This window comes from Bubalus bubalis, chromosome 7 (assembly GCF_019923935.1).
Source record: "Bubalus bubalis isolate 160015118507 breed Murrah chromosome 7, NDDB_SH_1, whole genome shotgun sequence".
Lineage (NCBI taxonomy): Eukaryota > Metazoa > Chordata > Mammalia > Artiodactyla > Bovidae > Bubalus > Bubalus bubalis.
The window spans coordinates 113,550,700-113,567,280 of NC_059163.1; the positions used below are offsets into that span (position 1 = coordinate 113,550,700).

General features: G+C 39.2%; 2 protein-coding genes and 1 long non-coding RNA gene across 4 annotated transcripts in view; 1 reads left to right on the top strand and 2 right to left on the bottom strand.

The window, feature by feature from the left end:
* The window catches only part of MARCHF1 (membrane associated ring-CH-type finger 1), a 133,701-nt gene extending 124,225 nt beyond the window's left edge, over positions 1–9,476 (top strand). For both annotated transcript variants that reach the window (XM_006066821.3, XM_044946250.1), the window contains exon 4: positions 6,270–9,476. In XM_006066821.3, the coding sequence (XP_006066883.2) occupies positions 6,270–6,568 (299 nt within the window). In that variant the 3' untranslated portion in view covers positions 6,569–9,476. The remainder of the gene's footprint in view (positions 1–6,269) is intronic.
* On the bottom strand, positions 7,353–12,957 carry LOC123334518. Its single transcript, XR_006552519.1, has 2 exons — positions 10,431–12,957; positions 7,353–10,204 (listed from the first exon to the last, which is right to left on the bottom strand). It is a non-coding gene; the product is annotated as an uncharacterized LOC123334518 (long non-coding RNA).
* Positions 12,958–14,158: 1,201 nt separating this feature from the next.
* The window catches only part of TMA16 (translation machinery associated 16 homolog), a 31,695-nt gene continuing 29,272 nt past the window's right edge, over positions 14,159–16,581 (bottom strand). The window contains exons 6-7 of the mRNA XM_006066823.3: positions 16,063–16,105; positions 14,159–14,382 (exon numbers count right to left, since the gene is read on the bottom strand). Coding sequence (XP_006066885.2) covers positions 14,202–14,382; positions 16,063–16,105 — 224 coding nt within the window. The 3' untranslated portion in view covers positions 14,159–14,201. The remainder of the gene's footprint in view (positions 14,383–16,062; positions 16,106–16,581) is intronic.

Consider the following 16,581-nt stretch of genomic DNA (forward strand, 5'->3'; position numbering starts at 1 on the left):
CTTTTTGTGTCCACCTTGCACACCAACTCTCATGCTCATGTGTCATCACACACTTCCTTGTCCCTTAAGTTGACCTTAAATTTCACTCCTTCCCAGAAACCCAGATCAGCTCCCTGAGATAGAATAACTGCTACTACCTCAGCAACTCTCAAAATGCGGTCCCCAAGCCCACAGCATGAACATCACCTGAGTGCTTGTTAGAAAGGCAGACTCCTGCCTCTCCCCACCCTGGGCCTGTGACTCAGCGATTCAGAGGGTGGAGCCCAGCAAGACGTGTGCCGCCGACACTCTCTGAGCATGGGGAACATGTGCTCCTGCGCATCCTGTGCCACCCCAGCCTGGCTGCCCATCGAGTCACCTGTGCAGCGTCTGCACCACCACAAAGCGTCGAGCTCTATTCCCAGAGGTTTACACGTAATTAGCCCTTACATGATCCTCTTGTGCAGTCAGGCTGAGAAGCTCTGCCCCCAGGAGACTTCCCACACCCTGTTGTGATTGCGATTTTAATAGTCTGAGTTTTGACCAGGTCAGGCCATGTCTGTCTTGCTCACCAGCACAGCCCAGGTGCTGAGCGCTGTATCTGGAGCCCAGCAAGGGAGCCAGTCAATGTAGGAGGGTGAATTCTTTGTATACAAGCTTTTCTACTTTTTTCTTTTTTTTAGACTTTTTCTGCAAAATATGTTTTCCCTTTCTCAGTTCTGGGTAGATGCAGGATTTCATACCACAGTCTCCAGTGGACTATCACCCAGGGTTATCAGCCATTATTTCCCAACAGAAAATGCTGCATGGTAATCAAAGATCAGGTTTCCAACACCTGTATCTATCAATATTTATACACATGGTATATAAGGTCAGTTGTCTACCATATACTTGTAAACATTATTTTCAGTTTCTTAAAAGCAAGTGAAAATGAGATAGCTTTTATCTTTAGTGTTAAGATTTTTTGAATTAGGAAGCAAGATCTTTATCATGAACCAGACTCCATAGTTATTCCTACAGAGTCACTGGCTAGAGGGACAGTAATTTCAAGTGGGACCGAGGTGACTTTTGTAAAAGTTTTTTTTTTTTTGTAAAAGGCTCTCTGTATTTGTGTTCAAATTGTATGTAACGCCTGACTTCCCAAAGTGCACATTATCAGGTGGTGTAGACATCTTTGTGAGTTGTTATTAATCTTCCTTTGGCTTTGGAACTGTGAGAACTGATCCTGAACTGGCTTTTAAAGTTTTGGGGAAAAAAAACTGCATAATTTAAAAGTCAAAATACTTAAAATCCATCTTGAAAACCTTCAAAAACCTTTGAAGAAGAACAAATTGCCCTTCTTTAACCAGAATGGAAGTTGATTATAAAACAGCAACATCTTCTGAGCTGTAATAACAAGACTGTCAGGAAAAAGTCTTTTGTATGTTGAGTGACCGTCCTTTTAGCTTAAATATGCATCATGCTCCAGATTCCTCTTTCTATTTCCTGTGATGAAAAAGGCAAAAACAAAAATACATGGTACTTGAAACTTTAACATCCTAAATTATCCATGTTGTCAACTCTAATTTGGGGGAACAATTACTCCCCCTGCCTTATCTTTACATATTCTAGAAGAATGCTTCAGGGTACTATCTGTGTGCTGAAAACAAATCACAAAAATAAGGCCAAGAAAATGAAGCAATTCATGTTATCTATGAAAGAGACTGTAGGTGCAGAGTTAAGGCTGCCCCAGGACCATTTAAATGCATAGAAATGAGGGACTATTGTAGCAAATTGATTTTGTTTACCTCTGACTCCCTCACAAGCCTCCAACAACATCCAGGGTTGGACTGCACCTCCCTGCTGGCTGTTAACATCTGCTTTGAGAGCATCTTAAAAATCACTTCCCTGCCATCCATATAATATTTTCCTTTTCAGCACTGTTGTTTAAACATACCTTTTTAGCAGAACTATACATGCTGTTTTGTTAATGACCTCAAAGTGGTAAACGCCTACTTGGGCTAATGATTGGAAGGCTCGCCACAGTCTACTTCTGACTTGGTCATGGGCTAGTTATCATGAATAAAATAATCACTCTAAAGCTTACTTTTTCTCATTTGTTGACTAAGTTGGACTGAATATCCTCCAATGTTTCTTTCTAGTATTTGTTTCTCAAAAACATAATGAGCTTGACCTTGCATCAGATAAATTGAAACAAAGTGTTTATACAAATACTGCACATGTATCATCCATGTTTATTCACAGTCAATATTACCATTAAAACTAGTTAAGGAGAAGACTGTAAATATGTGAAATGGGCTATTTCCCTGTGCAAAATCCCTTCGTTCTTGAAGGAAACACCCTTTGTGAAGCCATTAACCATAATAAAGGAAATCTTAGTGAGGTCTGATTTGTAAAGAAATTGAATATGAGTATGGGTCATTTGGAATCTGGCTGTTTCTCAGCCAGGAAAAGGGGGGCTTCTGAGAGTGAAAATAAGGAAATGGTGACTGTAAAGGAGATGAAAGAGACAGTCGGTGGCAATGATCCTATTGGTGGAAAAACTCTAGTCTTAGGTTCCTGAGGGTAAATGCCCTTCAACCCAACCTGTCTTCTGATCCTGCCTCAATGGAAGATGCAGTGAGGAAGATCTGGGCAATTTTTTTATGCAAAAAAAAAAAAAAAATTACAGATTTTACTCTTCCATCATGTTTACTCCTTCGTTCAATCTCTGTAAATACAGTTACTTTTACCTGGACTTCCTAGTTTCCCTCTCTGGCTTGCTAGAAAAATCTCGCCTTAGATACAGAACATATGATGAGCTGAATGGTCAATGTACTTTTCTTTGTCTGAAGTGCTTTTACTCGCTCTTCAAATACCAGTTTCTTTACAAAACTGTGTACTGATTTCTATAGTTCTGGTAGCACTGCACTTTCAGGCAGAATGCAGCGTTTTGGTTCATCTAAGTCTAATTTGTGAAGTCTTCAATGCCATATCACAGGACAAATCTAAAGTCTTTCCTGGAAAACCGACTGGCATGTCTATTGTTTTGGGATGGCGTGGATGTTGTTGCAGCCTTCAAGTATCATGTCACACATATGCAATTATCAAAATGGTGGAAGAAGTTATTTTGACAAGTGTGTATTTTATGACTTGAGAGTTTATTGCCCATTCTTGTAGGATTGACATGATGATATGGAAAGTGAATGAACTGATTGAAGGTATCTGAAGGGCAAGATTCCCATTTCCTTAGAAAATGATGGTTCACAGAATATCTGCTCCTCCAATTCTTGCTCAAGAATTTCCAGGCATCATCTCCTATCAATACTTAAGAGGTCAAGATGGGCAGAGAGTTGATTCCTAAGTCTCCAGGAACTCCTGAAGAAAGATCTCAAGCACAAAGGCGGAAGTAGAGATAAATCATAAATCCTTGAACTTCAGAGTAAAGAAGAGATGGTTGAATTGTTTGAAGCTGGATTTTTCAGATTCCTCTTCTGGACTGGCAAGTAGGGTCAACTTTGTGCTCTTGACAATTTTGAGTACATGCTCCAGCTTCAAAGAATTCTTTGGGTTACACAAGGGGTCCACTCTGAGCTTCCCTTCTTCACCTCCACCCTTCCTTACTGTGTACATTCTTTCCTCTTCATGGAAAACAGCATAGAACTGACTAGTCCAACACAACTGAATGGGAAGACAGTGTGCTGCCTCTCAATAAAAGGAAGCAAATGCATCTCACCAATGAAAACAACATCAAAAAATCCATTTAGCCCCATTTTGGCATCTTCCCTTAAGATATCCTTATCATGAGTTTTTCAAGGTAAACTCCTGTAATTGCTAAATAATATCAATAATTTTTAAAGGAAACAAAAATCCTGCCCACTTAGTAAAAGGCAAAGAGAAAAATCAGCTGTCTCTGAAAGAAGGTGGCCATCTGGACAATGGGTTTGCACTCAAATGGTTTTGGCTCTGGGGTGGGGGATACTCTGTACTCTAAAGTTTGTCTAGAGACATTATGGGAGCTTTGACTCCCCAGGAAAGTAAAAAGGAAGAATGACCTGAGTAGAGGAAATAGATTCAGAGATACCTTGTGAAGGAAAAGTACCAGGGTCAGGGTCTCCAAGGTCTGGCAGCTGGTTACTCCTGACCCTGACTCTCAGGCACGTCATGGACTCTGGCCACTGGGTCTGGGAGGAGAGGTGGGGCAAGAATGGAGTCTTCTTCAGCCTGTCCATCAATAGTGCCGCTTCACTTGCAAGGGAAGAAAGGCTGTCACTTTTGGTTATATTGGAAAGATTGAGGCACAGCTGTCAAAGTCAGAACCTTGATCATTAGAATGTTCATTCATCCTTGAAATGTCTACTGAGCAAGGCAGTGTGAAAAACACAGACCAAGAAGACGCAGATCTTGCATGTGTCAAGATAATGGCATCGCAGAGAATAACTCACGTCAGTGACTCAGGCCACACGTGTTAAGAAATAACATGAAAGAGTGAGCACATCTATTTCCGGGTGGAAATGATTTCCCATTCAGGTTTGTGGGATAGGTAGACACACAGAAATGGAGAAGCAAAATCCTGAGAAAAGAAATATCATGGGCAGAGGCTCAGAGGGGAAAATATCCAAGCAGTTTTAACTTTCAGTGTGAATAGAAATCAGAGGGAAAGTGAGATGTCATGTATGGGGATTTCCCTAAAAATGAGACAAAGCACATTTCATCTACAGCTTGCCTGTGGTTAACATTTTTCTAAACAAGGAGACTACTGCTCAATGGAACAGCTGAGAGCAAAAATCCTTCTAAATTTAAAGAACTCCAAGATGTTTAATTTGTATACTGAATCTTCCCTGCAAATTTCCAAATAAAGAAGCTTAAGTGATCATCTTCTGCAACAGGGCTTCTCAGCCTCAGCAGCACTGGCATTTGGGACTAGGTAAACTACTTGCTGTGCTACACATTGCAGGCTGTTGACAGAGCAGCGTTACAGACCTCGACTTACTAAGTCAGCAGCACCTGCTCAAGTGTTACCAGGTGGAATAATCATCTCCAGACACTGCCCGGTGGCCCAGGGAACACAATTACACCCTCCCCTGCCCAGCCGGGAGCTGCCGGTGCCCAGATTCACTGACTCAAGTCTGTTCTCCTGGCACAGACATGAGTGAAGAACAAGGCAAACCCATCAGCATGAGGCAAACAAGGCACGGTGTCCGTTTTGAAAGTATATGTAATTATTATACACAGGATGCTTCCTATAACTCTACTCACTGTTGCAGGTAAATGAAGTCTGATCCCCTATACTGTGGTTTCCAACCACCCTTCTATTTGACAGCCTCTCACACGATTGAAGGCAGATATATCCTCCACACCATTCTAATGTTGGCAAGATGTGGTCTCCTGACCATCATTTATTACACACTTATAATCATGCATGGCCTAAATACTGTTACAGCAAACTTTGTGAAAGAAAGTTCATTTCTAGTTATGATGATGGAAATTAAGATAAAACATTGATGCCTAAGAAAGAGATGGTTCTCAGTTACAAAATATAAGATGTATAAAACAAATGACTGAAACCCTAAATCTTATGCATGTCTGTACCCAGGAATTTTTTCTTCCTGGTGAGATGTAGCAGCTTCTGTGTCTCTTGCTTTTTTTTTTTTTTTTTAAATTTTAAAGGTAATGCAGGTGGGGGCGGGCACCTGTAGGTACAGTCCCACACACAGCTTCTGTCACCTTAAGAGGATTAAGTCTGATTCTTTCACTCAGTATGTACACTATCCTTCCTTAAAGATTTCACTGTAAACAATAAATGCTGAAGTCAAGTATCAAAATCCAGTGTAGTATTTAATGATCACAGTAGGTTCTTGATGGTAAGAGGAATGAGACATTAGTGGTAGGTAAGAGAAGGCATGTGCAATTTTAGCAATACCTTGAGAATACTTAAAGCAATTAAGTAATTTTTGTTATTACTAGTTGTTAACAATATATTTGTGATTTATGTTAACAAGCGGGCATAATCCTTTAAGGGCTTCCCGGTGGCTCAGTGGTAAAGAATCCACCTGCAATGTAGGGAGACTTGGGTTTGATCCCTCGGTTGGGAAGATCCCCTGGAGAAGGAAATGGCTGCCAACTCTAGTATTGCCTGGGAAATCCCATGCATAGGAGAGCCTGGTGGACTCTAGTCCATGGGGTCACAAAAAGAGTCAGACACAACTTAGCAACTAAACAACAGCATGGTCCTTTGAAGGAAACATAGGGGGAAAAAATAATCAAATCTATCAATAATGACTGTGATAACATTCTCTTTTCTTTGAAAGGTGTCCTCGAATGGCCATTTTGGACAAAGCTGGTTGTGGTGGCCATCGGCTTCACAGGAGGTCTGGTCTTCATGTATGTACAGTGCAAGGTCTACGTGCAGCTGTGGCGCAGGCTGAAGGCCTACAACCGCGTGATCTTCGTGCAGAACTGCCCGGACACAGCCAAGAGGGTGGAGAAGAGCCGCTCTTGCACCGTGAGCATGGACACCAAGGACGCTGGGGCGGTGCCTGCGTTGCAGACAGGGCCCACCGCACGGCCACCCGCGGAGGCCGGCCCCACCGAGCTCATACCCGTGTGATGGGCCAGCGGAGGCCTGCCACCCAGAGTCCAGCCTGTCACTACAGACGACAGAAGCGATCCTGAGTAGTCACCCTCTATCTTCTCTCCGCTTGCTGACTCATTTGTTCTTACTTTGCTCAAAAGGAAAGAAGAAAACACCAAATGACCAGGATCCCATGAAACAGTCTCAAGTGTAAAGAGGAAAAGTGGAAGTTAGCTGGAAAATGATTTCTGAGACATAACCACTGGCGCAAGGGATGCTTTTAGGCAATGAGGAAAGCCTGAGTGGACAGACCCATGAGTCTTCACAGTAGCAAGGAAAGTTCCAGAATAAGGACTTGAGTTGAACGTGCGTTTCTTCTAGGGCCTCATGATGCTAACTCTCTCATCTGGAAATGACAAACGTATCTGGGTTTAAGCTTGAAATTGTCTGCATTATCCCTAAGGCACATCAGACACAAACTTGGAAGATGCATATTTTGATATTCATACTTTGACAGCTAACAGGTTTTTATGGATGGAGTAGTTTGTTTTGACAGGTAGGTGTATGTTTTTAAAATAGATGCAAGACACATCTGAAGATATTAATACTTGAAATTATGTTTAAATCATGAAGAGTAGATTTTCAAAATATTTTGGGATTTAATTAGCTCTGTTAAATACCCAGAAGCGTTGTATACTCCACTTGGACCCTCTGAAACAGCACTGTCCAACAGAAATGTAATGTGAGCCACAAAGGCTGGCTACATATGCAAATTTAAAATCTTCTAGTAGCACCATTAGAAAAAGCAAAAATACATAGGTGAATTTCGATAATGTTTTATTTAGCATTATATACCCGTTATCACTTCAATGTCATCATTATAAAAAATAATTGAGTTATTTTACATCTCCTTTTATGAACCAAGTCTTTCAAATCCAGTATGCATTTCATCCTTACAGGGAATCTCAATTCAAATCCACTGTATTGGACAGAGCAGCCCTAAAATTAGAGACAAAGCCTGTTTTAAAAGTTGAATCTTTCAAAACAGCACTTCATTCTTTTATTCAAAGTATCACAAATGTTACTTTACAAAGCACTAATCAAATGAAGTATCTTAATAAGAGATAAAGTTACTATTTTTTAAAGGGTAAAAAAACTATAAAGCAATCTACCCATGACAAAGTTTTGAAATTAACTTATTTGCTACTATGAAGCACTTATAATAGGGGAAATAAAAATTTTTTAAGTCAAATGTACTTTCTTAAATCCACATGAGGTGTCAACTTGACAGATGAGTAGTTATGACCAAGCATTTAGCCTGTATTTTAAAGAGCTGACAGTATTTCCCTTGCTCAACTGGGAAGCAAAAACATTCAACATTCTGTGATAAGTAATTAATTGAGTTGTTGAGGTTTGACAGATGAGTTGATTATTGTATTCTTTGCATATTCATGTAAACCTGAAGCGTGACTACTGCAGTGAGCTAGATTAATGATTATAAATATAGTGGCCTGTCAAAGAGAGATGTCTTACATGAAACAAGGTGATTTATTTTTGCTAGCTGTTGTTATTATTGTGAAAAGGCAACCATGATGGCCATAGAACCAAAGCATGGGTTCCACATTGCACAAATCTGGGATCACACTGATGTGCTTTGTAACTGTCAGTGTGCTTGCTCCTCACAGGTTACCGTAGGAAAGAGGAAAGAGAAATAACCTCTTACTGACGAGAAGGATGATATGATATTCGTAGTGGCTGACACTGAGTCCAAATAGTCCCAGTTCTTAGAAATACAGCAAAGGTCAACAGCATCAACTTTGTGTGTGCATGGGGTGTGTGTGTGTTCCTGTATATACATGAGAAAAACGTCCAAGTGTTCAGTCGGGCAGCAAACAAGAGGTTTTTTAAAGCTCATTTTTCTTAAAACTTGTTGAATGAAGGCACAGGAAAAAAAAACAAAAAACTTGAGGCAACTAAACTGGACCAAAATTTCTGCACAAATAAAAACACAGTGGTGTAATTAAAAATATATGAACCTTAAACTGGACTTTGTATTAACTTTTTAATTTCCATCTTCAAGGTTTAAGACATACACATTCATGGATAATGAAGCTTTGGGTGACTTAACCATGGCACTTCACCCAAGGGACTAAACGTGATTCATTTCATCTGATAACTTTCCTAAACAGTTTTAATCCATGTCTACTGAGGTTTAGCAACGGCAACAGTTTCACAAGTTCCTGAGGGAACAAAGTCGTCACGAGCAAACAAAGAACTGTTGATCTCTCTGTCCTCTGCTCTGTAAGGAAAGGATTATTTACACCAAAAATATCATTTAAATTCTGCCCAAACTTTAGAAAGATAGGTAAGTGTATGGCTCATAGCACAGTGGAAGATGATTGGCTCACATGAGGCCTGGTTTATTTAGGGGCACACTGAACACTAGAATGAAAAATAAAGATAAGCATTACTGTATTAATGGTAAAAGAGGACATGGTGTTTTAAAACCACACATACATTCTCAAAATTAACTTGAATAGGCTTTGACTTTCTTGAAATGAGAAAATATAGAGCTCTCTTAACAGATTAAAAGTCAGCATTATTCTGCTATTCTTTTTTAAACCCTGAACTCTCGAATTTAAATCCTTAAAGAGTTTTCCCATAATAGCTGCTGAAGGTTCAAACAACTGAAATAACCATGTATTTAAAACCTAGTGTTGACTGTGTTCTTTCATACTGTGTGGCGATGGTCTCTGACCTTTCAGTGACTGGGTGTGGCTTTGTGAAAATACTTCTGTGGACTGGATATACCCTTCAAAAAGAAAAACTGCTGTCTGGAATGCTCTTCAGTTTTTTGAAGCATGTTTACCTGCTTATGTAAGAAATAAAATGGAATTGAAACAAAGGACTTAAATTGAAGAATAAATTGATAGTTCTACTAAAACCTTGGCTTTTTATAATCATGACTCTGTGGTATTACCATTGCCATTTATACTGTTAATTTTTTTTTTAAAGATCTGTCACTTTTATTGTATAAGCTCAAGTATTAAGTTGTAAAGAAATGCAATCCATATTTTTTTTAAAAAGTGAAGCCCAAAAGGCAATTAAGCTTAAGTACAAATGAAACAAAAATGTTCCCATCAATTTGGGATATAAAACAATGGAGAAACTGAGGGAAGACAGGTGTACACAGTAAAGGAGTCTTCTAAATGCAGGATTAAATCTCATCCTGAGCTGCTGTTCATGGGATTACAGAGCTGCTGTCCCAGAGAGACAGCTGCATAGTTAATCTGTTTTGCAAAAGGTCCCTGAACCATCTATGTATTTTGGCTGGAAAACTAGCCCATTCGAGCAATGGCATCACTAACATATTCTAACTGTCATGGAGGTGAGGTGGGGGAGTGTTTCATTTGCCTGACACAGTTCACCTTTCCTTTCATGCCAATTAATATTTTGGAACAAAGCAGAGCTCTTCAAACTTAACATTGTCATTATTGTAGTTGTCATATAATTGTGCAGGACTTACATTTTAATTAAGAAAGACAGAAACCAATTTTCTTTCCTTTTATGTCAGCCCAAAGGTGCTATTTTACATATCAATACAGTTGAGAGGAAGTACTGTTATTTTGGGCTGCAGTGTTTCCTCCACATCTGAAGAAAGCCCATTTGAAACTGCATTAAAACAAATGAAAAACGTTACCTGTGTGCAATTTTGGGGATTGAGCATTTGTACTTTTTTTGGTTTTTCCTAATTCTCTTGCATTAACAATTTACTGTTTTGTGAATTATGCGTACTAAGACAAATTAAGGAAAACAAATAATTCCCTGTGAAAAAAGACTTTGTATATTAAATAAGTGACCCAAACTTTTGTTGTGATTTATTTTTTGCCTAACTTACCTGAATTTCTTCAGATCTGTATCTGTAACATTCAAACAGCCTTGAGTTCTTAAGATTCTGCAATGGTCTGGGTTTTTAAGCAGGGTCTGAACATATTTTAAGGCCAACATAGGTTAACATATGGCATTTTAGAAAAGATTAAATAGGTGTGTTAGTAAGAGAAAATCAATGAAAATAATCTACACAGACTTTCAAACTGTTTTAAAGAAAAAAAAAATTAAGAAAAATCAGAATGTAACCCAGAAAAAGATTCTCTGATGAATAAGGCTTGGATATACAAAAGAATGTAACAGTATTTTCCTACCCAGAGGTAATAAAAACTAAATGAGGGACTCTAATTCAAACCTAAGAGGGTTAGTGATCAGTGAAGAAAACATCCCCCCTGAAGCCCCAACTTTTAAGCCTGAATTCAGGGTCTAATAGGATGCATTCATTCTTCTGTCCAAACTGAACATGCGCATTTGTCTTCTCAGCCTCCCAAATTACAACAAACAAACCTAGATCATAAATCATTGTCACTGTGTGTTTAGCTAGTGACCTAAACCGGGAGCTGTGACAGATACACCAAGGGCAGCAAGGATAGGGTAGACTCCTTAACCCAGGGAAATGGCAGGGCAGGAAGCAGAGTCCTGAACAAGGCATGGCAGCAAGATCCAGCCAGGGGGGAAACAAGTCTGTGCTAGAGTTTAAGACAGTTCACCCCTTACAGAGGTACCCAAGGAAAGACAAACAGAGGTGCCAGCTCCTCGGGAGTCTTGCCCCAAAGGGAAGGCACAGGAAGAAAAGGGGCACATGATGCAGTAACACTGCATAAGGCGGGGGCACCCTGTTGCTGAGAAGCCAGGACCACGGTGCAGTAAAGCCGTTTCACAGCCTGTAGCCACAGAGGACTGAGAAGGGAGTCTCACAGTTGATCAGACCTGGGGTGGTGACTTACTCCCCAGAAAATAGGGGGGCAAACATGCAGTGCCCTGTGGGAGCTCCACACAGTACCCCATGCCCTCCTGTTCTAGAAGACCACACAGCACTCTTCTGAGGCTCAGGAACGCCATGAGCCAGCCTGGCCTCAGAGGACACACACGGTCATCGGGGGGCCAGCACCAAGCTGTCCCCACCTGGGACATGGCTTGGCCACCCTAAGGAAGGACAGGCAGACAGTGAGTCTGAAATGAGGCCAGCCTAGGGCATGTGGAGAGGACGGCGGCAATCACAGCACCTCAGGCCTCTCTGGCCATGGTAGTTGTTTAGTCTGGCCATGGTACAGAACGTGGATTTCATTCCAAACATGCTGGATGTCAATGTAGGTTCATCAGTTACAACACGTGTACCATCTGGTGGTGGATGTTGGTAAGGCGGAGGCTATGCATGTGGGGCTAGGGAGTACATGGGAAATCTCTTACTTTCCTCTTGATTTTAATGTGAATCTAAAATCATTTTGGGATCAAGAATAAAATCACACCCTATCAAATAAACATGCCAAAGAGGACATCCATTCAATCTTCTGTCCTGAAGCATAAGGACTATAAGAGTAGAGAATGCTATTTAAGGTGAACAGAGTCCCAGAGAGAGACCAATGTCTGCAAGGCAAGGAAGCAACCAGGTATTAGGAATAGCAGCTACAGATAGCAGTTAGTGGCTGAGTTTAGAAATGTATCATAAGCCCAAGTCCGTGGAGTTCAGCTTGCTGATTTAGACCAGGGATTGGCCAACTCTGGCAAGCAGGCCAAACCTAGTCTGTAGCCTATCTGAGTATGGCCATGACATACATACATAAGTATATGCAACAGACACTACATTTGGCCTGCAATATCTAAAATATTTACTATCTGCCATTTATTATCTGTCCACCCCAAGTTTACAAAGTGCCAACAAAGTGTTACTTTTCCTCGGTTCCATGTCCGTGGACTAGAGAAGCTATCTCTCAAAGGTTTAACACTGACAGAAAAGGGGACGGGACAAGCATCACTGAAGAAAGAGCATGTTCCACAGACAATGATTAAGGGGACCATTTAGGAGCATTACTCTAAAGACACATGATCTCTTAGGTTACTCTGGTCTAGCCAGGAGTGACATAACAATTATGGTCATAAATTCACTCAACAAGCACTTATCTGTTCTGGTTCCAAGCAGAGCCTGTTATATTTTCTGCTTTGATAGCATAGGAAAACTAGAAATAAATGTTGGAGGAGAATGTTCTGCCATTTTCACAAGTTATTCTTGTGAAATAAGACAGTATTTCTTTTTAAGCATCAACAGTAATGCTTTTTAAATACCAGACTGGATAAAGCAGTTTTTATTCTCTTTACTGTAATTTATGACTCAGTTTTTGTAGTCATTTTGAAACAAAAAATGAACTCCCTTCCCCCAAGAAGGAAATTTTCCAATGACCAAAGAGATAAGAACTTACTGCTGCTGCTGCTAAGTCGCTTCAGTTGTGTCTGACTCTATGTAACCCCATAGACAGCAGCCCACCAGGCTCCCCCGTCCCTGGGATTCTCCAGGCAAGAACACTGGAGTGGATTGCCATTTCCTTCTCCAATGCGTGAAAGTAAAAAGTGAAAGTGAAGTCGCTCAGTCATGTCCGACTCTTAGCGACCCCATGGACTGCAGCCTACCAAGCTCCTCCATCCATGGGATTTTCCAGGCAAGAGTACTGGAGTGAGGTGCCATTGCCTTCTCCATAAGAGCTTACTATATAACCATAAAACCATACTTCTGCATGGATTACTTAAAGCCAAAGCAAGTCAGCATTAGTTAAATCACCAAACATTAAATAATAAGAACCTAACATAAAATTGTAAGTTTTATTTTTAACCTTCTGAAGTAAAAAAGCTGTTAACAAGACAGTTGATACCTGGTTACCTCATACAGAATTTTCTTCCCTTGAAAATGCACTTTCACTGCTCTCTTCAGAAAACAGGCCAGAAGAAACTTGCATTTAACAAGTTCTGCTAAGAACATTCTACTACAGTCATGTTTTCCATGATGCTGGAAACACTGAGTTACATCTCAATTTAACCTCTCTCTCAGAAGAAATAAGACAACTGAAATAACTAGTTCTCTAATCTTTAGTTCTGTTTCCACAAATAAAACCTAATACTTTTCACAATGAGAAAGTAAAAAATAATATACAAACAAAATTAGCCAACCTGAAATTATTTATCCCCTTTATCTAGATAACAGGAGATCCACATAAGAATAAGTTGGTGGCTCTTCTTTAACCATTTACCTAACTCTGGGTCAAAGATAATAAATAACAGCAATGTACAATCCATAAGTGTATATAAATTCTGTATCACATTTTCCTATTTCATAAGGAAAGAAAACAGGTTTGATGCGTAAGAGGAAGAACAGTGAAAAACACTGCTAACAGGCAGTTTTGCTGTCATCACTGCTTACTCAGGAAGTACCCACATTAACCTTCTAGCAAACAGCTACTGCCTATGCCCCAAAATGTGATATTAGGTGACTCTAAGTAAACATGTTATAAAAAAAATTTTAACATTTGGGTCCTCATTCATATTGGTCTCCCAGACCTAGAAATTCAAATTAAATGGATTCTGCAGAGTACTTCTATCTATGCTAATAACTTAATGTAAATGAAAAGCAACATTCATTTTTAAGTAAAAATTGCCACACTGTTTTTGAAACTGAAAATATAAGAGTAAGATAAAACAGGAAATTCATGTGTTGAGACAATTATTTACCATAATCAATTCAAGTATAACTTCAAGTTATCAAATTATTTATTTTCAACTCAAGCAAAGACACTTAAGCCACCGCAGTCATTTCCTCATCCGTGTCACTGGACTCATCTTTCAGTTCCAAGTCCCCTAAATCTCCGTCTATAGTTGTCACAGCTTTCTTCTTACACTTCTTGGGCACCGCATCACTAGCACAGACTTTTCTCATTTTAATGTTTGGCAATTTCTTCAGATCAAAATCCCATTCCCTAGACAAAAGAGAGAATGCAGAGAGTTGGTGAAGTGGGGAATGAAATCAATATTCAAACCTATGCAAAAAAAAGTTTATAAATTTACAGCAGACTCCAATGTACTAGACGGAAACAATATAAATGCATCAGGGAAAAAAAAAAATGTCCCCCAAACTGAGGTTTGCATGTTCCATACTTACTGCACTTTCTCGTTAATCTATAGTATGTTATAGTTGCTCACTCACGTCTGACACTTTGCGACCCCAAGGAATGTAACCCGCCAAGTTCCTCTGTGCATGGGATTTCCTAGCCCAGAATACTGGAGTGGGTAGCCATTTCCTTCTCCAGGGCATCTTCCTGACTCATGGATCAAACCCAGGTCTCCAGCACTACAAGCAGATTCTTTACCATCTGAGCCACCAGGGAAGCCCCATTAATCTATAACAGCAGTTAACTGCCCAGGGAATTTCACATATTCAAGACTTTCAAAACAATGCAGGAAAACATTAGGTAGAAGTTACAAGGAGGCTGTTCCTTTCTTTTATGATCCCTAACCTCAACACTTCCCTCTATCAGGACATACAGTATCAAGAAATCTCAAAAGCAGGAACTATACCATACTGGAAAATCTCCAAAATGCACAGTCAGAAAAGGTTTTTCTCTTCACACACAATGGTAAGTCACAATTAAGTTTCAGCAACCAAACAATTCTTATAACAGAAAACTTCCAGTTTCTCAACCTCAGCATTTCTGTGACAATCCTATGTTCAGCTACTTTGGGAACAAAATGAAGACTGTTTTGAGAAGTGAACTCTAGCTAGATAAAAATACTAACAGTCTATGCTAATTTCTTCTCATTTTTGGCTTCCTTTGGAGGAGACAGAATCTACCGTTTTAATGAATAAAGAGAATACTTATATATCTGACTACTTAATATTACAAGCAAAAAAATTAACATCTAAAAAAAATCTTACGCTCCATGTACTTATAACTACACGTACATGAGTTAAAAAAGTGAACCACTTCTTAAATACGACTGATAAATTTTATGAGCTGAGATTTTATAAATATTAAATATTTTCTATAAATTCAGAAGTATAATAATATAAAATAAGCTTAAGGGTTTCAAATAACATGGACTTAATTTATCTAATTTCAATTAAAATTTCAGGCTGAACAACATGACCTACCTAAGGCCAAAATGATTAATAAAAATTATTTTCTAAAGAAAAATAATTTATGTTTGAAAACTAAAAACTGGAAATCCTACTCACTGGTCTCTCTGGTCACAGAGTACTATTAGAGAGGTCACTGGTCACCTGGTTCTTCATGATTCCCTTCCCACCAACCAACTTCTCCAGACGGAAGTGCTGCAAACAGTCTGGGAATGGGTTTCTGAGCCACCAAGTCTGCTGCTGACTGTTTGTTTTTTTGTTTTTTTTTTTTTTTAAATAACAGGAACAGTGACATCCAGTTCTTTTAAATACTATATTGAAGAATTTTGAAGTATTTTGAAAAACAAAAGCACTAGGTTACTATCATTTCAGGCATTTCTAACAAATGCAACTTAGGAAAATTCTTACTTATCTGATGAAAGAGAGGTGAAAAAGAACCCCTGAATACTCAGAAGGGAAGAAAGGTTATCTATCAAGTATTTTACATGCAGCTTTAACAAAGAAAAAAATGCAACAAACTCACCTAAGCGTTTTCAGATTATCTGCATTTAAAATGTCTGGAATCTCTGGAAAAGAAAATATATTTATTAGGTAAAGTCTTCTTATTACAGTATTTATAGTTCCTTCCTTTATTATCTCAGGAAGAAAAAGAAATAACGACAGAAGAATGCCCAAAGCAAAACAAACTTTCAAAGCATGATTACAAAGCTACAATGAAAAGAAGTTTCAAAAGTATAAAGGACTTAGTTTAAGAAGGTGATTAAAAAAGAAAAGACACTATTAAATAATGTATTCTAAAATAGAATGTATAAAATGAAACAAATTACAATAAAAATGTTTGACCTTTACAACAGCTTCAGAAAATAAGAATGTGAGTGAGGAATGGGTATACCAAACAGGGGCAAAACAGAGAGATGTTAGTATGTAGTCTTCACTGAATCTTACTCACAGCATCTCTGACAATTTTGCCCATGTTTCTAGACTCTTGTAGACTTGTGTCACCACATTCCCTGGGCTGAGGCACAACCAGAAGCACAGAAGG